The following is a 22,578-nucleotide window of genomic DNA, read 5'->3' as shown; positions in this document are numbered from 1 at the left end:
CCTGTGTATCGAGAGGTGCACTGGGGTCTGCAGGGTCGCCCCAAGTTTGATCAGGGTCCTGCTGGTCATCAGGGTCTGTGTCTACATGGTAGGGTGCTTGGTCATCCATGTAGTCCTCCAATGCATCCATGTCGGAGCGTGTGGGGGAGAACCGGTGTGGATCCTGGTAGGAGGAATGGAACGGTTCATAAAGGAGAGGTTCTGATTCCACAGGCAGCTTCCTTTTTAGTGGGATCCTGAAAGGGTCCAATGGCGGTTCCGAAGTTATTCTTCGGTCGTGGAGAATCATCCTGCCAGTGTCGGCGTCGATGACACGTGACGGAGACGTCTCGTCCGGTGGAACCGGAGTCTGGGTAACCCGTGTCCTGAGTTGGAACATCTTCGGGATTGTTGACGGAGGCAAGCCGAAGGTAATGTTGGCTGGCCCCGTAGAGGTTGCTGGAGCTCCGATCGGGCCGGAACCCGACGGGTCTTTGAGGGCCGCCGTGGTTTTGTTGCTTTGCGTCGCAGCAGGCCGCACTTGGGGCGACTTTGAGGCTTTGGCACCGGGCAGGTTCGTAGAGCCGGGCGTGGATTTTTTCGGTGCCGGCGGGTCCTCGAGTCGAGGTGTGGAGATCACCGTCGACGTCCTCGATACGTGAGGCTTCGGCGTCGTCGAGGGAGCGACGCGAGGCGAAGCAGGCGGTATTGCCCTCGGTGTAGTTGGCGTCGGTAGCCGAGTAGGTTTCTCGGTGCCGATGGCCTTTTTCCGTTTGTCGACTCCGATGTCGCCCGATTCCAGTTCGGCACCGAAGTCCCTCTTGGTGCGGTCGGTGCCGACGCGTTGCGCTGGCGTCGAAGGCGTGGAAGGCCTCGATCCGACCAACGCCACTTTCAGTTTCGGTTTCGTATGAACCGGAGCAGCTTTCGGTTTCGGTTTTGTGGTAGGGAAACCAGCTGGCTTATGCAGCAATGGCTGCCGCTGAACGTCCGAGGCCGGGCCCGAGGGCGGGGCCGAAGAACTACGGGATGGGTCTCGGGTAAGGCCCGAAGGCGATCCCTCGACCGGAGCCAAAGGCTGTGGCGCTGGTGTTTCTTCGGTTTGAACAGGTAGGCCTTGTTCATCATTGGAGCTACTCTCTTCGGCCCCTAAGGCCTCCTCGTCGTCTCCTACCTTGGTGTCGTCTTCACCTCTGTGGAAGAGTGACTCGTCGCCCTCGTCCGATCCGGGGTCGTGTTCGGAAACGGGACTGGAGGGTATGACTTCTAATTCTTCGACGTCGGCCTCGTCGAAGATGTCTGTTGGGGCCGGTGCCGCGTGCCGCGCCTCGAGTCTCGCCGCTCTTCGGTTCCTTAGAGTCTTCTTGGAACGGAATCGGGCACAGGCCATGCATGTCGATTCGTCGTGGTCCGGCGAAAGGCATTTGTTGCACACCGGATGGACGTCGATGTGTGGGTACTTCGCATTGCATACCGGACACCTTTTGAATGGCGTCCTGGATTCCATCGTCGAAGTAGTCGATGGACAGGTAAATGCGAAAGAAGTCGGTGCTGAAAGTTAGTAAACTAACAAAATTCTATCGAAACCCGATCGATAAACAGTACCGACGCGAACTAAAGGCCTTTTGGCCTCGACCAAATATTTTCCTAACTTGAGCTAAGATAGCACATCCGAACCCAATGGCGGAAAAAAACAATCTGAGGATGGAGAGGATGCCCATGCGCACTGTAGTCCAGGGGAGGAGTCACCTATCCAAGGATACTTCGAAGACTCTTCCAGGACAACAACGTGCAAACATCCGGACCCAACACTAGGCGGCGATCTATGCACAGATATGAATTCAGCAGCCCACATGCCTCGAACATTGTGTTTTCATTGTATATTATCTGACAACTTGTTTTAGGTTTCATTATCCAAGAGGAAAAGAAATGCTTTCAGTTTCAAGGAAACATTAATTTTGATAAGATTTACACAATTCTCAATAAACTGCTGCATTTGGAGAAGGTACCTGATGAAATGTGTATTTAAACAGAAGTGCCAAAAATTCAACCACTGGAAATTGTGAGTTGGACTCGATCCTTCGTAAATGGACACTGATGAAGAGGCGTAGGAAGTCCGTAAACTTCTCGACGTAGCTAGAGAGTAAATAAAAAGAACTGTGTAAGAAAAGGGCAAAGGCAGAGAAAATAATAAACTTCCCTCACTCAAGAGATGCCTTTGCAATTAAAGGAAAAATGGACACAGGCAATGCCAGTCAAAAAAATAAACCCCTGCAACAATTACCTACAGGACGGGAAAACCTTCCTTCCATTAACACCTGAAACATAGCAGAAAAGACAGACTAGTCAAAAGCAACTTGCACTGTTCAAAAGGCAAATGGAATTAAATTACACCCAGGGATAAAACAAAAAGAATGTCCCAACACCAGAATGGGAAAATGCTACCAGGGTGGGAGCCCTCAAAAACCCTCTCAGCAGGGCAAATATGGAACAAAACAGTTAACAAAAGCTTCTATAATAGCAGCGCCCCGCACTACATTGTTACTTGAAAGGTTGATACGTCACCTGTTTAACCAGCTAGGATGGCAGTGTGTGAAGGGTAGCTGTGAAGCCCTGCTTGGCTAAGATTCTAAATTCTCACCAGCTACAAAATACTGCAGTCCTCAAAAGGCTCATGACAGGACGGACAGTGATGGAAAAGACCAATTGTTTGTGTTACTGTTAACTGCCAACATTAACTCTGAAGTAACAGAGCTAGAGTTCCTTCATATAGAATATATTCCCTACAGCCGAATCAATGGTTCTGAAGAAGTGGATGACAATGAAAACAGGCAAGAAAATCTGGGACAATATTTGCATTTAGTTGGACTAAACCTTTTCCAAAAATGCCATAGACAAGTACGTGGCGATACTTGAAGATAAGCACAAAGTAGTAACAGAATGGTAGTCTATATGATGGCATGAGTGGAGGGGTAACTGATGTCAAGGAGAGCAACAGAAAGCAAAACACAATTTTAAAGATTACTTAAACAATAAATAAAACTGGCTCAGGAAAGGAGAAGGGAGTCATGGATGGGTGGTTAGCTGTTGAGGTTATTGATATGGAAGAGATGGGGTTATGAAGCAGCTGAATCTAAAAGTGTCTATCAGACGTTTGGGGCCAAAGAGATTCTTATTAGCATAATGCAGTAAGACATATGCAAAAATGCGTCTTTTAAGACACATTTATAAAGATTTAGAGTAGTAGATAGTTGGGAGGGGGTATACAACTTCGAAGACCAGGGCAACATTTTAAACAGCGGCAGGAGTTTGAATGGTGCCAGATGGCTTGCTGACAATAGCAAATTGTGGTAAGGGAGAATAAAGTGTGCTTGTTAGTGAAGGTGACGATATTTAGAAGCAGAGAGGAGGAATGCTGTGGGTGGCCATTTCAGAGGATATAGCCATAACTAAGACTAATGACAATGGAGTAAATCAGGGATACAGTAGTATGAAGTGGTAAGATTAAAAGAAATATTCAATAAATGAAACCCCGCTTCAGTTGGGGCACAGTTGAAGGATGCCGGACTTGTGCTGGAACCAAATTAATCCCATACCAAAGTTTTATGGATTATTTCTTCGCTGAGCTTTCTTTATATGCATCAGCGATAGAAAAATAACAGATTCTTCGAGAGAAGTTTATCTTACAACAGCTTTACTATGGAGAGGTGTGGCGCAGCGTCAGGGCAGCTGACTTGGAGCACAGGACTCACGGTTCGATCCCTGGCGGCAGCTAAGCTCAGCACCATGTGACTCTGGGCAATAGCTCACTTAATTTCCATGACGGCCCCAGCGCCTTGAGACCCGTAAGGGGGGGGGGGGGGGGGGGGGGGGGGAGTAGTTTGCGCTTTACAAAATACCGGATTTACTCATGGAATGGTCCAACGGCTTCCGAAACTCATTCAATTTACAAGTATTAGAATACTGAAGGCCATGTTTAACAAAGACCTAAAGACCTAAAGACAAAATAAATAAAACAAGGAGAAAAGCAGGTTGCAGTCACTCATACCAAGGATAAAGATGCAAGTATGCCGCAATTCAGACAGGGCGTCAAGGCCACACGCAAACAGCCCATATCAAATATGTGGAAATAATCTAAGATCCTGCCCCAATCTTCTAGATACTTGTTTGTCCAATATTTCACCTTCTTTACTTCATTCTTTTGGGGTCTCGCCTTGCACCTCAAATACTTTGGCCAAGTCTCCTCAATCCTAACCTACAACAGACCATCACTTTGCAGTTCTGAGGTCGTGCAAAGTTTTGATAAAGTGCAGGAATACTATTCTTTAAAACCAATTGCTGCAAGAGTAGCAGAAACTCTGTTCATCTGCAGTCCTCCGTTATGTACAGGATGCTTTTTCCCGCTCAGTAGAAGTAACTCAATTCTAGTCAATGGAACCCAATGCTAACTTAAAAATAGGACCTCACACTTGGAATAAAGCAACACCTAAAAGGACGTCCCTGATTGGAGGCTATTTCTTACCTGTTTTTAAGTTCCCAAATCCACAAATGCAGCACCCATTTGTATAGCTGGATTCCAACATATATCAAATCCAACCTGCACCATCCCCTTTAATTCCCGTACAGAGTGTACACACAGCTTGCACAACGCTCTGCTTTTCCATGCTTTGGACCATCCATGCGGCTCTTTCAATGCACCTCAATCCTTACCTGTAATACACCCAGCCATTCCAGTCCCAGGACCAGCCTGAGCAGAGCTGGCAATCTCATGATAGTTTTGCAACATGGATAGTCTCGCCAGGAACTGGCCTCAGCCCGTAGTAGTCCTCACACGTCCGGTTCCTCTGAAGTGGCACCCAGATCTTCAAGGCTGGACTGCCAGTACATTAAATTAGTATCTTAAGTCTGCTTTTCATCACAAATGATCAGCCTTACAGGACACACTTGGCAGACAAAAGACACTCTGTGTCAAAACTGCAGGCTGAATATCCTCTTCTGAACATATCCCTATCAGCACTGTGACCATTTCCCCACTGAATCAAATACTATAGAAATTAGAAAGACAAATATGAATAGGGAAGGTTTCAATTCCTTTACCTCATGCTGCCTCTTCTGGAAGGTGTCTGCCATGGCTGAGGGAGGTACCTTATTCAACAGCTCCACCACCTTAGACCTGTAGTCAAACAGCGAGGGCTGGTGGGGCAAGGGAAGGTAGAGAAGAGTGGTGGAGATAGAAACCTACAATCCTGCTTTACATTGCATGCCATTACTACCTGCAACTCAAAATTGAATGGACTCGCCGACTCACACTTACCCGTACCACCTACCTGCTTGCTGGCCTTTATTTTCTTCACACCTCTGAAACCAAAGGTATTAAAGGCACAGAAAAAAAGTAGAAATTGGCGAGATGTGCCATCACTTGGATGTTGACCTCATCATGACCTTACCTCTCATCCAGCTCCTCCATCCTGCTTTTGGCAGTGTTGGCATTTGTTTCCCGTGTAATCTTCTGTAGCAAATAAAACGTCTGCTGAAACATGCGCAGAAGGTACTCCTCAAATTCAAGGGGCACACAGTTCTTGGACATAAGTTCATTTATGCAGGACATTGCCAGTACACCAATCTTGCCACGCTCCTGTTGCCACGAGCAAGGCTGGCTACTGCCGTTGACAGCTGAAGCCATCTTGCGGGCGCGGGTGTCACAGCCGAAACGAGCGAAGTGGAAAATGGTGGTAAGCAGGGAAGGGGTGATGCTGGTTGAAAGTGGGATCCAGCTGAAGAGGTGAGCCAGGCACTCAAGAACAAGTGAGCAGACAAACTCACTCTCTGCATCCAAGATGGGGATTGGCTGATTCAATAATTTGGCTACGCTGGGCGTCTGCAGCAGACTATTCAAAAGATCTCCTACAAAAACAAAGACCAAGTTCAGCACAGAGTCTATGCAAAATGGTTAGGTTATTGTGAGACTACCAATACAATTATTTTCTCAACACACTGACACCTGTGTATGTTAATATCTACAGCATCAATGATCTATTTTGCTTTCTGTGCCCACCAGATGTTTGTCTTCACAATTGATACACTGGTTTTAATGGAAAACAATGCAGTTTTGTGGAAAGCAAAAAATACATAACTGAATGCATATGCGCCACCAGCTGCCCACCTTTTTTGCAGCATCAGAAACACAGGATAGATTGGTCTGTACCAAACAAAACCCTGAGCCCCCCCATCTCTATTATAATTATGTTGACACCGTCTCTAGTGGATCCCCATAGCAGATGGTTCTGGCACCCACAGTTCAACCCAAGCGACCTGTATAAATCCTTCAAAAGTGAGGCTTCTCAAAAAAGTGCAGACCTTGTATTGCATGGAAGTCAAGATGTTTCGAGATTACTCAAATCCAAGGAATCATTTTACTGTTGTAAGTAGTTGCACATGACTATTTAGGATGGCACACAAAATAAAAAGTAAATAATGGGAATCTTGAGTGCTATTAACAGCCATTTTCTAAATTATACAAAGAAGATCACTCCTCTGGCGGGGGGGCGTGGCCAACAGCCGAACATGGAGGACGTGAGCTAGAGGAGCTCAGCAACAATATCCTGGCAATAACTGGAACCTCGACCACGAAAATCGTACCTGCTGCGAATGGACTGCTCCGGGCATCCCTGGAAGTGATTTGAGACCTCTGCGGACCGTGGCAGCTGTGCCCCGCAGCAGTGGCCTGGAGCACTGAGACAAGTGAAGAGGGACGGAAGGCGGAGCCGTGGCCAGAGATACAGAGACCCATGTGGGCTCGCGGACACCTGGACACGCACCGAGCCCCCAGTGATTAGTGTCTGCGAAGGAGGGCTGCGGAGCCTCACGAGTGCGGGCTGCGGGCGGCCCAGAGCGGGTGTAGACTACCTCCGATCAAGGTTCGGTGCACTGAGTACAATGGAGTAAAATGGCGAATGAAAGCGCTGACGACATTCACTAGTTCCCCCCCCCCCCCCCAAGGTACGGGTCCGCTGCAGCGCCAGGTCGTTCCTGGCACTCGGAGCAACTGCAGTAGTAGAAAACGCACATACTTGCTGGAGACCCCCCACGGTAATTATGTAAGAACTGTGGTGCTACAGATCTTGGCGCGCCGAGGGGGAAAAGCGGCATAAGAAGAACGCCCGACCTGCCGTGTGGTGAGAACTATTTGCTGGACGCCTGAGGGATCGAGAGGAAAAAACGGACGGGACAGAAGCCGATGCTCGCATGCTGGTCACCCTGATGTGTACTGGGGAAGACAAAGCAGCTAAGGAGTGAACACAGTCAAATACACTGGCGTGCACACAAGGTGTGCGACGCTGCCACTGTCAGAACTGGAGGTGAGGCACCTGCATACCAGAGGCGACGACAGTGACGCTACCCTAATATCGGCTGGCAGAGACTTAAGGAGTGCATGAGAGTACTGCAGTGGTGCGGGACGGCAGTGTACTGCAGAAGGCGAGACCTGCTGAAGTGAAGTTTCAGTATAGCACCTACAGGGTAGCCAGACACTACTGCAATGTGGCCGGGGTGCTGTGCCGGGAACGCTGGTGGGGCGCGCAGACACGAGGCAGCATATGCCGGCCACTCCTGATCAGGCCTGCAATCTGAATCACCTGGGAACGGTGTAGGGGAAGGAAACTGCACTGGAGCTACACTGGAGCTCCGGAACACATGAGAACGACGTAGCAACATGGGGCGCAAATTGACGTAAGCAGCCAGACGCAGCAGCCAGTGAAGATGCTCACTTTGCACCTAACAGTGACCCCTCCAACAGCTCGGATAACGAAATGGTGCCCACCACTGGGACCGACCAACACGCTGCCAAGCTCGACTTAATACTGAAGGAAATACGGGACTCACGCACCGCGATCGAATCGCAAATGGGAGCGCTATCCACTAGTCTGAATTTGCTACAGGTGGACCATAAGAAGTTAACGGACAAAGTGAAGTCGAATAAACTAGCACTGGATGACTTGATACCGCAGCAGAACATGCATACCTCCCGACTTGAACAATTTCAACGACAGTTGCGGGGCTTGCAAGAGAGGGTGGATGACGCAGAAGTACGGTCCTGATGTAATAATGTCCGAATTCTTGGTATTCCGGAGAGAAGCGAGGGGCCGAATCCCACTCAATTCGTGGAGAACTGGCTGCGAGACCACGTGGCAAAAGAGGGGCTGACGGCCCTCTACAGTGTGGAGAGGGCACACCGAGTACCGCCGAGACCGCCTCCACCAGGTGGGCCACCAAGACCACTGATCGCACGCATACTGAACTATAAAGATCGGGACACGATACTGAGGGCGGCAAGGGAGAATGCCCCATTACACTTTGAGAATAAAAATCTCTCTTTACCCGGACTTCACCTTGGTGGTGCAAAAAGCTAGAGCAACCTACCAGGATGTAAACAAAAAATTGAGAGCACGTAATTTGAAATACGCACTGCTCTTCCCGGCCGAAGGTCATCCATGGACAAAAATCAGTCTTCTCTGATTGCGCAGAGGAAGGAGCGGATTGGTTGGAAATAACATTTCCACCGCTGACCTCACAGGCCTCACTACCGTCAGGTCAGCCAAGCCGGATGCACGCACTGCGAAACACAGGGACCCATATGGAGGATGGCAGAAGAGTCGCGGATGCAGGACAAAGGCCCAACTCCAGAGCAAATCACGAACAGTCAAAACGACGCCCTTCTAACGGCGGCGGCTCTAGTCACACATGATGCACCGGCTGAAGTTTCCTAGTCACAATCGTCGGATGCGGCGACGGTGCGCTCTGACTCAGAGTCTAGCCTAACACTGTTTCCTTCAATTACTGCACAACTGGCCAGAGACTATTATAACTATGTCGCGGGGACGGTCGGGAGTGGTAATGTATATGACACTCTACATATTACTTTGTTATTGTAAGCTAGTGGAAAGAGGTCCAGATGGTTGGCACTGAATGGGGTAATACACAGACTTGCAAGGTTCATTCTTTTGTTACGCAGTGCAATGCCTGTTCGTAGCTGGGCAGTTGCCACTTTCTCCCCCACAGCGACTGCACTATGGCATTTCTTACTAGGAGTCCTTGTTGGACTTGTGTTTTAGGTTTGGTCCTCTATTGTTGTTTGGAGGAACCCAATGTTGGGGAAGTTCATTGGGAATGCTTGCTCGGCCCTTACACCCCTGCAACCATACAGACTTAGACACTCACATGTATTAGAAATACCACACTTCCGATTTCAAAATGACGTCACATAACAAGTACAAATATTGCACCTGGAATGTAAGGGGCATGGGGTCGATACACAAGAGGCATCGTATTTTGGCACAGCTAAATAGAAGACGGATAGATGTAGCCTTACTTCAGGAAACACATCTGAACCATGATGAGGCGACTAAATTGCAAAACAAATGGAGGGGCCAACTGTTCTCCACGAAGTATTCAGCATTTGCTCGGATAGACCTACACGGAAGATACGTCCTACTTCACGGTATACTGGAAGGGGTACACATTGTCATAGTGAGTCTATATGCCCCGAACACGGAACAGGATAGATACCTAGAGACGCTTAGCGTGACACTGACAGAGTGGTCTGAATACCAATGGGTATTAGGGGGCGACTTCAATGCGGTGTTAGATATAGATCTGGACAGGTCGCACCCCCCACTGCATGCAACTGAGAGTCGGAAACAGGCAGACGTACTTAAAGGATGGGCCCGGGGTTGGGGGCTACAGGACACCTGGCGGGTGAAAAACCTGGAACATAGAGATTATTCCTTCTATTCATCACCGCATCAGCTACATACTAGAATAGACCGACTTTTCTGTTCGGAGGCGCTGCTTACCTCTATTGACTGCGTGTTACACCTGGGCAAGACACTGTCAGACCATAACCCAGTGGAGTTATCACTACAGTGGGGTAGAGTCCCGACACCGATACCGACCTGGAGATTGCAACCCCAACTGCTAGAGGACCAGGTCTTTCGCAGCACACTCTCAGAAGCGATTGTTAATTATTTCTCAGAGAACGCAGGGTCAGCTAGTTCGCACCAGCTTGTGTGGGACGCCTTTAAGACTGTTATAGGCGGCGTTGTAATAGGTACAAAGTCAGGAGTCAGACAAACCCTTGTAGAACGGATAGAGGAAGTGGAGGGCAGGCAGCACACACTGGAAGGGGAGGCGGCGGGGACAAATGAACAACTAACACAGCTGCAGGAAGCAAACATACAATATGCGGAACTCTTGGAGGAGCTGCGAATAATAGATTTTAAACTCTACACGCAGAAACAACACGCACATGCAGACAAAGCGGGCCCCCTATTGGCTAAATTGGTTAAAAATGCTCCCACACCATCCCCTATACTAGAGATTCGTGATAATGAGGGTGGTATTACCACCACACAGCTGGGTATTAACACAGCGTTTAGAGTGTATTAGGAACATCTATACAGACAACCGACGAGTCGAACTGACACTGACTTCCCACCCTTCTTTGAAGGGTTACAACTGCAACAGCTCACGCAGCAGCAGCGCAAAGAGCTAGCGGGACCGGTGACTGGACCAGAAATAAGACAAGCAATCAAAGCTCTGCGAACGGAAAAACCCCCGGCAACGACGTTCTGCCCATTGAATTTTATGCACTATACATTGATTTGTTGTTTATATCAGGAGTTGCTAAAAGTGGGAGTGCTCCCCCTCACTACGCTACAAGCGAATGTGGTCTCATTATTAAAACCTGGGAGAAACGGGTCTGACATGTCTGGGTACAGACCCTTATCCCTACTCAACTCGGATTATGAGATGCTGAGTAAAATATTGGCCAATAGACTGCCAGTTTGTTCCAAAGTTGATACATACTGATCAATGCAGATTTGTGCCAGGGAGAAGTACGGCGCTTAATATCAGACGGTTGCATCAGATTATGGCGGGTACGCCTGACTTGGGAACAGTGGAAGAGTGCATATGACCTAAAACAGGTGTTTGACTCGTTACATTGGGACTACATGTTTTATGCCCTCACCAGGTTTGGCATACCAGACGAATATATTGCCTGGGTGCGGTTACTATATACACATCCCACAGCTCGCGCACGCACAGGACAGCACATATCCCCACAATACACAGTATACAGAGGTACCAGACAGGGGTGCCCACTGACGCCTTTGCTGTTTATATTGGCACTAGAGCCCCTTTTGCATAGGCTCCGCTCCCTGTCCGGGTGTAAGGGAATAGCAAGAGGCCTAGTGACACAGTCTCTGCATACGCCGACATTATATTGTATATAAAAGACATGGATATGGATCTCGAGCCCCTGCCTGCGGTTTTCGACTCATTCCAGGAGTTGTCTGGTCTCACAATCAATGCTGCTAAGTATTATGCTTATTTTTTTTGACGGCCCTGCGCGCACCGGACCATTGCGTTTTGATCATCAGGAATTTAATATAGCACCCGACACCTTTCGATATCTGGAGATACAGATTTAGCGTAACGCAGCAGATTTATTGGACGGCAATTTGTCCCAAGCGGTTAATGCCCTAGGGGCGCAGGTGAACCTTTGGACCTCGCTTCCTCTATCCGTGGCTGGAAGAGTTGCCATTACTAAAATGGTGATATTGCCGAAACTGATTTATTACTTCACCAACCTTCCAGTCTTGGTACCGGGAGGGGTTTCTAAAATGCTGAACTTTCTGATGACAGAGTTGATCTTGGGAACAGGGCGCAGACAAATTGGCTTAGCGAAACTACAACTATACACAGGACAGGGCGGACTGGGAGTACCAGATTTGAAAGCTGCAATGGCTGGCGTACTGGCTGGTGGGCCGATACCTGCAGGAGGTGGGAGTGTCACCCCGGGAATGGGAGCGAGGTGATATCCACAAACTCCTACCAAAAGCCAATATCCCATCAACAACGCCGCACTTACTACCGATAGCCCTGCTATACTGGAGATACGCATTGCGATACACACAACTTATACCACCATATGCTCCCACCATTCCGCTGCTGGGGATTCCTTTACAAACAGGGGTCATGTCCAATCGTGTGTTGAGGGCGTGGTCCGATGCAGGGATAACTACTGTAGGAGCGTTCTTCTCAGACGTGGTACTAATGACACATGAGGCCTTGGTACGTGAACATGGAACTTCGGACACCGTGCTCCTTCTCCATGCCAGTATCTCAAGATACATTAGAGACACATGGACCCAGGGGGATACCGAACCCGTTACAAACGCAGCACAATGCAATACTTAATGGGACACGGAGCACACTTGACAAAATGGTTGTCACAGGGGATCCGCACTGGTGTGGAGACCTCGTTACAGACGCTACAGGCCAAATGGGAAAGAGATGCGGGTCGTGCTTTCACAGACAAAGAATGGGACACTATAATGGGCTACCCCAGGAAGGTGGCTCGCAACCCTAAATTCAAGTTTATCCAATTAATGCTATTCCACAGAGCATATCTGACCCCACGCAGACTTAACATTATATTTCCTGATGTGGAGGACACTTCTCCTCTATGTCATACATCCAACACGGGTTTGTTACACATGATATGGGACTGTCCGAGAATAAGACACTACCGGACGTCGGTGTGTCGGATACTGACTGCCGTCGCTCCAGTGTGCAACAATGACACAATAGAATATTGCATACTGGGTTTGGGACCACGTGGGAAGAAAGGCAACCCATCTCATAGATTTGCTAACCTTGCACTACTACTGGCAAAAAGGAACATTACAACAAGATGGAAGGCCTCTAGAGCTCGATCACTACAGGAGTGGCATGCAGAGATGATTAGGTGGGGGAGGGCGGAAGGAGCCGAATTGCAAGGGAAGAATATAGGGGCTTATGTAGGACGCTGAGATCTATGGCTTGGAATATGTTAATGGAGGAATACGCTGCAATAGATATACTAACATATTGAGAACGTGGCGATGCCTCTTACCTGAATCCCTCCAGAAACCAGGAGCGACTACAAAAGGTTAAGTAAAAACTGCTCTCTCATCCAGACAGTGAGACGGGAGGAGAACGCAATATAGGGGTAATACACACACAGAGGAAGGATCACACATGTGAATATGTTACGAAGTGACCGAGCTGCAAGGGCGTGGGAAGGTTTCTTATGAATAATCACGGACAAAGATGGTACGATTGCAACTGTGGTCGACATAAATTGGATGCGATGGACACAGACATTTGTCAGAAACGCAAAATGTTCTGGTAACCTGCTCTTACGTTATCTGTATCTACGCAACGAGGTACGGTTAATTTTGACCTGTGTGTGAATTTATGGGTTTGACATAATGACGCCATATCAAGTGTCAGAAAATGTACATAATAACAGTTGCTACGTAACTCTGCAATGCATGTATCTTTTTATTTGCACAAAATCAATAAAAATATGTTTAAAAAAAAAAAAAGATCACTCCTCTGGCTATGGTTTCAGTAAGTACAAACTTCCGCTTTGAAAATACCAGAAAATGTTAGTCCTTTCTAAAATTCATTACTGCTCAAAGAATTCACGAGGACTGTTTTTTTCATAATTAGCCAGATGCTTACTAATGGAGTAGTATTCCCTAGAGTTACTTAAAAAGGCATATGCTTTGTGGACATTCAATCCAGTGAGATTTAGAATTCGCCACTGTGTTTGACCCAAAAAAATGCACCAACTATAACTTTAGAAAGTGCACTTCAGGATTATGAATAATGAGCACTTGAATAAATGTGTCCACTTGAGTCAATGTCAGATTTTATTATTGGGCTATCTAGTGCCCAAACTACAATGCTGCCTCTAATAAAGGTAATAAAAGATTGCAACTAGAATATTACAATCTATTAAGATTCTGTCCTCTCTATCAGCATCTGATACGTTTCTAGCATTCACCAAAGGTCGTATTTGCTTGTCAATTAATTACAGGTTGCAGATCTCTCCTCTCAAACAGCCTGGACGTAGGTTTATCATAAGAAGTACTTTTCCTTGCATATCAATCCATTTATCACAGACTCCTCTTCTCCATTCTAACCGCGCCTCACAGTTTTACTATCTCTGGTTTGTTTTCACCAACACAAACTAGTTCTATCGAAGGGCTAGGCTGACTATAGCTTATCTATGTCTCTTGGTCTCCTTTTGTGCCCTTACCCTGTTGCTCCCTTCATCACAACATCTGTTTATCAATCACTTCCTGTGCCTCTGGGGTGCAATCTCCAACTACATTCCCACTCTAATCAACAGTGACTACAAGAACATAAGTCGATCATTTCCACCCCAAATCTTAGTGCCTCAACACTTCACCCACTAGTAAACATAAATATATATGTTGGCTATAACACAACCTATCTTATGAGCATAAGTAGATAGTCAACCATATCCTTTCCTACATAAACAAGATCTCACACACAAATAGTTGGAATCCTTGCTGGCACTTGTAGGAAGCTGGCTCTATATATACTATATCAAAAAGAGGTATAGTGTGCACAGTGCCCAGTGGAACCCCCAAAGGTAGGCAGAGGTAAAAGTAGATAGCCCCTTACTCTCTATTTGTGCTAGTGTGGGCAAGCAGCAAGATTTTATCAGAGAGCAGTGTTAAACATTTGTTGTACACACTCAGGCAAGAAATGATGTCACGCACTCAAAGACTGAACTCAGATCAATTGGTATAAAAAATATGATTTAGTTATTTTATTTCTAGAACCAAGCCAAGCCTTGTGCGTGTAAGTGAAATAATACTTTGCAAGTTTTTATGCAGTGAATCACAGTTGAATGCAGGTTCTAATGTAGTTGATTGAGTTACAGGTAAGTCAACCGCTACTTTTTAGTTACTTTACAGATTACTGTGAACGTTACTTATTGGATTACTTTAAGTTACTTTTGCTAACCAGTGTGATATGCCCAGATATCACACTGGGACATCTCCTAGACAAAAGATAAGTAATACAGTTTTTAGGTTTCGCCTACGCAGCGCGCATGCGCTGTTTAGGAGGGCCTTCAGCCGTCGCTCTGCTCATTTTCAAGCACTGCACTAGTGCTTGTGGCGGCATCCACCTTGCGGGAGCGCGCAGCGGTGCGCCACAAGCACAAGTGCAGTGCTTGAAAATGAGCAGACTGCGCGCGCACGCACGCACCACTCGCAGGCTCACCTCCTGCTCCCCCTCTCTCACAACAACTAACTTTCGCGGCCGTGGGGCCGCGCTTGTGGTTTAGCGCTTGTTTTCATCTAGTAGTTGGCTTGGGTTATCACTCTTTTCAAAATCCTCTGAATACATTCTCTCACATGCGCATCTTTCATACCTTCACAACTAAGTATTATTACATGCAGGCAACGCACATTTTCTATGCTCGCTGAAGCCTTATACTATATTTTACTGAAGACTTTCCAAGGGTTTTATAGCTGTCTTTTTCTGGGTTTACTACCGGGTTAGGATTTCAGAGTTTGGATCAGTTGTTTATGTTCCACGGTGGGAAGGAACCTCAAACCAAGTTTCCGAGAAGGTCAGGATACGTGCAGCATTCTAAGGAGTTCCAATTGTCAAGTGACAGCTTTCAGGTCCTTCAAGTTTCCTATGTATCGCAAATTAGGACCATTTTCTTTGCCTGTTGTGACAGACATTTAAACGAGCAGACGTAGGACAGCTGAAACCCAGCACTGTTGTAACTGGAGGAGAGGGACCAGAGGGCCATAATTGATTATCTTCTCCTTAAAGTTGGCTATTGTTATTCTGATTCAAGCTTGGAGCATGCGGTCTGTGTTTATTCTTTTTTACTGTATGTGTATGTATTGCCATGCTATCTGAAAAGGTGGTTTGGGACAGGTAAAACTGATAGCAGCATAGCTGGGGTGGCAAAGGGAGGTATCTGATTGACCTCGGTTTCCTCAGTGTGGCAACTGATGAAATGGTCAACATACTTGTAAAACAAGCTGTTGGTATAGCATAATAGACACTTTTTAGTGATGTCAGAGGCACTGACCACTTGAACAAAAGCAATGCGTTGAGAGCTTTGGAGAGGATTGCTCTTGGTCACAATAATGGGACTATTTTTACAACACAAACAGAAGTGTGTCTACAGGCTGATAAAGGGTGTTATTACTCACTTGCTTAGTTAGAGTTTAGTGATATGCAAAGTCTCTTCTTCATATTTTTAATCACCTGAAGTACTCTCCCCTGTGTTTCATTTGTTAATGTTTTGATCTAGAAGCATATCCCTACTTCAACCACTTAAGAACGCTGCTGCCAGATTGCATAGGGGATCTTCAGTAGCATGATTACACCCCCCACAATGTGCATATTTCAGCGTATACCAATAAAAAAAATATATATATTCAAAGCTCCAGTGGGGGTCAGCATAACAATGAGCTTGAAATCTTCCCCTTCTCTCTATGCAAAAGTTAAAAAATTATAGCTCAGCCCGCTCGGTCGTATCCTCCCATCAGCGACCGTTGGTGATGCCTGCCCGAGGTATCTCAGAACTGGGGGTAAATCTGGAATTCTCTTCTGGTACATTTGCATTCAGCAAAAACTCTTTAATGCGGTTCCGTGAGAACCTCAAAACGTTACTATTCTGTCACTTGACCAAGGCAAATATAATTTATGTTCTCCCATTAGACAGAACTAACAAGCTACAGAGTTGGTGTGCTCAACAAGTATCCCTAACACAAACATCAACCATAGACATATGGCCCGTTAGGATTTAAACATGACTTGAGGTTTATCTGGTTGTTTTGGTTTTTCCACTGGGCAAATCTACTGACACAGACAGAGGAGAGAATAGCCACTTCTGAACTCTGATGTTAACGAAGGGTAGCACTGCCCTAGGACTGTGGGATACTTAATATGTTGGGGTGGGGGACCTTGGAATGATAGATCACTTGACCTAGCCATGGCATTTTGGAAAATTTAAATGTATGCAACCAAATCTCTCTTCCTACCCATCACATGAGCCGTGGTTTGACAAGTGGATTGATCCTCTACAACAATGGCTCTAAAACACTCACAACCTAGAGTTAAAAAGATGGCGGAATTCAATCACAGAATGAAGGGCATTAGATCCCATCCCCTGTCTCTATAAAAATGTTCAGAAAAGGCCCCAAAGAAGCTGTGGTAGTGAGAGAAAGCCATCAGCTATAAATGTACAAAATGAAGGTGTTAAAATCCGGTGGGGCTCTGAGACAAGACAAAGTCCAAGAGAGTTTTGGGCCGACCCCCAACTGCTCCACCACAGATCAGCCACAAAGTAAGCGAAAACACGGATACAAAATAGATCCACGCAATACGAGTACCATCCCAAAATACTTTAAATATAGAGTCACAGTCGTTCAAAGTCAAACCATTTACTTACAAAATGTCTGAACTTGAAATTCTCATTATTGCATTGAGATCAGATATAAGCCACAAAATATCCCTAAATGCATGACATTTGATGATAGGAAGACTAGGTAGTTTAACACCAATAAAACGTACACCACAGCTATAGCTTCCACTAGTCAACCAATGCCAGAGGCTTTTTTCCCCCCACTAATTCACTCTTTTCTTCCTCATAACTATACGCACTCACACAAACTAGAGCCCCATGAATCAATAACTAGAGCACTGGTATCCATGTGAACCTCAAGCACCTCATCCAGTAAAAGGTAGAGGAGTTGGCCTAACGGCTAGGGTGGTCAACCTCAAATCTGGGGAACTGGGTTCGAGTCTCGGCAATGACGCTTAACATCCTGTGATTCTGGGCAAATCACTTAATCTCCCCGTGCCTAACAAAACAAGCATTAGCATAGCCAATAGGTCTCGCCTTTGGGACCTTATAAGTGTTTGGTTATCCAGCACAATATCCTTGGTGCAACAACATCAACTGTTGCATGGCTAAACTCTTATAAGGTCCCAAAGACGAGACCAATTGGCTATGCCAATGCTTGTTGTATATTTGTAGTTTTTCAAGTTTTCATACAAACCAACTCCACACAAGATTTTTCAAAGAAAAGCAGTCAATGCAATCCTATGGAAGGAAATTAAGTTATTGGTTTACAGGTAAGTACTTTGTTGTGGGAGTTGGTATTCAGGTGGTTAGCACCAGGGTCCCCCCCCAGAGTCAAGGATGCAGTCTTCAAGCACCCTCAAAGGCACTAGGGTGGCCAGGTGCTGAATGCGGAGGTCCAAAGTTATCCAATGGGGGATAGGAAGCCTCCTTGGTGGCTATTCACGAGCAGGCCACTAGGTTGTGGGAGCAAAGCTCCTGGTGTTAGGCCCAGGGTAAAAGGGGATCCGGTTTAGCACACAAAGTGCACCCACTGAGGCACAAGGGCGACCGGGTGCTAGTTTGGCGTCGGGTGCGCTGTTGCTTTCAATGGGAATTCTCCAGTTGTAACAAACACTGCAGGCTCGTGGACAAATATCTACTGGAGGTGACCACTGGTTGAAGAGGTAAGTAGGGATGCCTGAAATGCTGTGACACTGCAAGGCAGTGGGACGTCGAGTGCAGGGGTGTCTTTAGGCGTCAGGTTTTCTTACCAGCTCCAGTCACGGGGATCCTACAGAAAGGGGCTGCCTGCATCGATTGGAGATTTGAGGCAAGTCAGATCACCAGATCTCAGATCAGGATCGCCAGGGAGACATCCTCATGGTGTTGGGCCACTCGAACTAGGGCCGTGGGCGTCGAGTGCAGACTCGCGGATTTGGCCGGAGCCTGTGGGTGAGCAAATACGGTGCTCACGGGAGACAAATTAGTTTTGGAAGGCAGGGCAGGTCCTTCGGATTCTTGACTGCTACTGGCTGCAGGACACACTGGGATTTCGCTGGAGCAGGTTCGCAGAGGGGACAGGCTGGTAGGGCTGGGGCCAAGTCAGTGGGCATCCTCCTCTTAGTTCAGCACAGCTTCTTCGGTCCTTCTTCTGGTCAGTTCTTGTCTGAGGAGGCAAGGTTGGGGGTTGCCCCTAAACACTAGATTTAGGGGTGTTACAGGTAAGTAAAGGTTGGGATCAATGGGTCCCTTCCTTGGGGTGGGTACAATCCCTATTATGCCACCCTACAGTGGGAGGTGCATATGCTCCTCTCTTGTTGGCTGGGTTCCCCCATCTGCAAGATGGCGGGACAGAGTTGTGCTTCACCTCGCCTCCCCCGCCTGAAGGGTGGGGTTAGCAAAGGTGGGCATACCTCCCTACCTCACTTGGTTTTCCCGCAGATTCTCCTGCCCAAAGTGGGGGTTCAGAACCGGTGGGGGCCAGTTGCTGGAAGCAGCAAATGGCTAGGGTAGCTCACAAAGGCGGCAAGCCTGTGAAGCTTCCCCTTCGTGGTTCCTGCCCATCCTGGGGGGAGGAGGCTTGGCACCTCGACCCAGGATGTGCATTGTTTCAGACACCCGAGAGCGACAGGCTCTCGACTAAGGGGTCCAGAAACCTGTCTGGTGGTGGCAGCTGGTGAGCAGCCACTCAGCCAGGACGCTAGAGCTGGGTCGTTTTTCAGGGGGCATCTCCAAGATGCCTATGAGTGCATTTTTCATTAAATCCCACACTCAGTGTGGGTTTAATGTGCGGAGGCGTTTGATACCAAACTTCCCAGTTTTCAGTAAAGCCATTATGGTGCTGTGGAGTTCGTTATGACAAACTCCCAGCACCAAATCCTCTTAATGGCATTACTGCACTTACAATGTCTAAGAATAGGTTTAGACACTGTAGGGGTACAGCGCTCATGCACCTGAAGACTCACCACTGGGATAGTACATCCAGCTAGAGGGGTGGCTGACCTATGTCAGGGCAGTGGGTTGTATGCATGGCACACAGAGATGTGTGCCATGTTGACTCTTCACTTTGTTCTGCATCAAAACACGCAACCTGAAATGGCAGTGTGTGTAAAGGTACAGGGCATCTAAGGGTGGGACAATAAGTGCTGCAGCCCTTAGAGGCCTTCCCTGGCAACAGTGCCCTTGGTACCTATGGAACCATTTACAATGGACTGACATGTGGCCAAAGAGTGCCAATTGGGTTTTGTATCAATGCAGTTCAGGGAAAGAACATAGACCCTGGGTACCTGGTTGGCAGGAACCCAGGGCACACTGAAAGTACACCAACAGTTTGGCAAAACGTAGGGGCAACCATGCAAAAAGAGGGCACTTTCTTGAAGATTTCCTCTTAAATGTACTAGGGTTTCATACATTTGCGATGTGAACTGTGCCATCTTATCCTCCTGAGACAGAATACTGACTGATGAACTTGCACATCTTTCAAAGGCCTACATTTGCATATAATTTACAAACAGTACAGTAATATACTTATAATGCATTTCCTCACAATGTTCGCTGTTGAAAAAATGTCACTAGCCTACTGATATAAATATAGTTGATGTACTTCCACACTTGCCCGTATACACGAGCTGCTATTGGAATATAATACACTGGCGGCAACCGAAATGAAATGAAATGAAAATGTGATTTGTAAAGCGCTGCAGTTGCCCTGAGGCGTCCAGGCGCTAGAGACAGAAAAAACCCTCGTGAGGTTATTTGTTAAACGTTAAACAGATGAGTTTTTAGCTGTTTACGGAAGCTGGTCAGGTAAGGGTTGTTTCTCAGCTGCAAAGGGAGGGTGTTCCAGAGTTTGGAGACATTGTACGAAAAGGAGCGTCCTCCTGCTCTAGCTCTATAGATTCTGGGAATTTTGGCTAGAAATGCCGTTGAGGAGCGAAGGATCTTGTTAGGCCTGTATGGAGAGATCAGGGAGCAGTTGATGTCTGGGCCCGTTTCCCAGAATGTCTGGTGGGCAATACAGAGTGCTTTGAACTTTATTCGGTCCCTGATAGGTAACCAGTGTAGGGTCTTTAGGCCGGTTTTTAGTGAGGTCCTCCGAGGAATTCCCAGCAGCGCCCTGGCGGCACAATTCTGGGCGCGTTGAAGTTTTTGTAAGGTGTAGTCTGGTGCTCCCAAGTAGAGGGCGTTGTTAAAATCCAGACGAGATTGGATGAGGCCCTGTATGATTATTTGTTTGGCCTCGAAGGGGAGGAGGGGAAGGACTTTTTTGATCACTCTAAGGAGGCCAAAACAAGTGGCTGATATCTTGGTGGCCTGAGTATTAAGGCTCAGAGATTTATCGAGCCATACGCCTAGGCTTTTGATGTTATCTCTGGGGGGTGGTGCCATTCCCATGCTTGGTGGCCAGATCGACTCTATAGTGGCAGGGGAGGCCGGGCCCAGGAGCATGAGCTCAGTTTTATCGTCATTGAGCTTTAGACATGAGCTCATCATCCAGCTCTTTACGTCTTCCAGGCAGGCCGCTAGGTCTGGTGGTGACTGGAGGTCGCTCTTCTGTGTAAGGGAGACCACCAGCTGGGTGTCGTCCGCATAGGAGACGATATTAACGCCATGCGGACGAACAATCCCAGCCAGTGGCCTCATATATGCATTAAAGAGCGTAGGGCTTAGAGAGGAGCCCTGCGGGACTCCACATCCCAGAGGGCGAGTGGAAGAGCGGGATGTGCCGTTGAAAACCTGAAAGGTTCTGCCTGATAAAAAAGATTCGAACCATGCCAGGGCGTCTCCGGTCACTCCTAAGTCGGCAAGGCGGGTTAACAGGATTTTGTGATGTACCGTGTCAAATGCGGCACTTAGATCGAGGAGGATCACTGCCACTGACCCTCCTCGATCCAGGATCCGTCTTGCCTCCTCAGTTACTGCCAGTAGGGCGGTCTCTGTCCCATGTTTGGCTCGAAAACCCGTTTGGGAGGAGTCAAGGAGATTGTTTTCCTCCAGAAACGATGTCAAGATGGTATTGACATGTTTCTCCAGAATTTTTGACGCCCATGGGAGTAGTGAGATCGGGCGATAGTTACTGGAGTTGGCCGGGTCAAGGGAAGGTTTTTTCAGTAGAGCCCGTACCATAGCGTGTTTCCAAGTCGTGGGAACTGTCCTACTTATTATGGAGGAGTTCAGTAGATCCACGAGAGTGGGGACGATAGTATTGCTTGCCAGGCACAATGAGCCTGGAGGACCAGGGTCGCATGGAGATCCGGTTTTTATTTGTTGTGCCAGTTTCTCTAAGGTTTCCAATGCTATCAGGGGAAAGGACTCCAGCCGCTTGGTCGGATTTGAGGCTGAGTGCGAGCCTTGGACAGGCGGATCAGTGGGCGGGTTGGGAAAGGAAAGATAAATTTTATTAACTTTTTGAAAGAAGAATTCCACCAAATCGTTGCACTTGGACGGTGAGTTGATATTATCTGTAACAGGTGGCGGAGACTTGATCAAGGTATTAACTATACGGTAGATTTCTTTGGATTTAGATTTCGCCATAGTTATTTTAAGGTTGTAATAGGCAGCTTGCGTGGCTTTTATGGCCAGCTTATAGTTCCTGATCATTTCCCTATAGATCGCTTTTTCTTTGGGATTATAAAACGTGCGCCACTTTCTCTCCTGTCTTTTACAGAGAAGTTTGTGGTTTCTAAGATCTTCTGTGTACCAAGGAGCAGTTTTACTATGTCTCCTGGAGTTTGGTAAGTATTCTGGGAGGACCGAGTCAAGAGAGGTGGTTATCCATTCATTGTATTTTATATAGTTAGAGGTAGGATCGTGGGAAAGAGAGGGTCTAGTGGTGCAAAGAACTTGCGTCCAACTGTCAA

The 22,578-nt window shown here is 47.3% G+C and overlaps 1 protein-coding gene across 2 annotated transcripts in view; it reads right to left on the bottom strand.

Annotated features, from left to right (window-relative positions):
* XPO6 (exportin 6) overlaps positions 1-22,578 on the bottom strand; it is a 626,381-nt gene that overhangs the window by 327,489 nt on the left and 276,314 nt on the right. For both annotated transcript variants that reach the window (XM_085628383.1, XM_085628384.1), the window contains exons 7-8: positions 5,427-5,883; positions 1,989-2,115 (exon numbers count right to left, since the gene is read on the bottom strand). In XM_085628383.1, the coding sequence (XP_085484509.1) occupies positions 1,989-2,115; positions 5,427-5,883 (584 nt within the window). The remainder of the gene's footprint in view (positions 1-1,988; positions 2,116-5,426; positions 5,884-22,578) is intronic.

Source organism: Triturus cristatus, chromosome 10, assembly GCF_964204655.1.
Source record: "Triturus cristatus chromosome 10, aTriCri1.1, whole genome shotgun sequence".
In the NCBI taxonomy this organism is placed as follows: domain Eukaryota; kingdom Metazoa; phylum Chordata; class Amphibia; order Caudata; family Salamandridae; genus Triturus; species Triturus cristatus.
The sequence above is the reverse complement of the archived record's forward strand: the minus strand, read 5'-3'. Positions and strand labels throughout refer to the sequence as shown.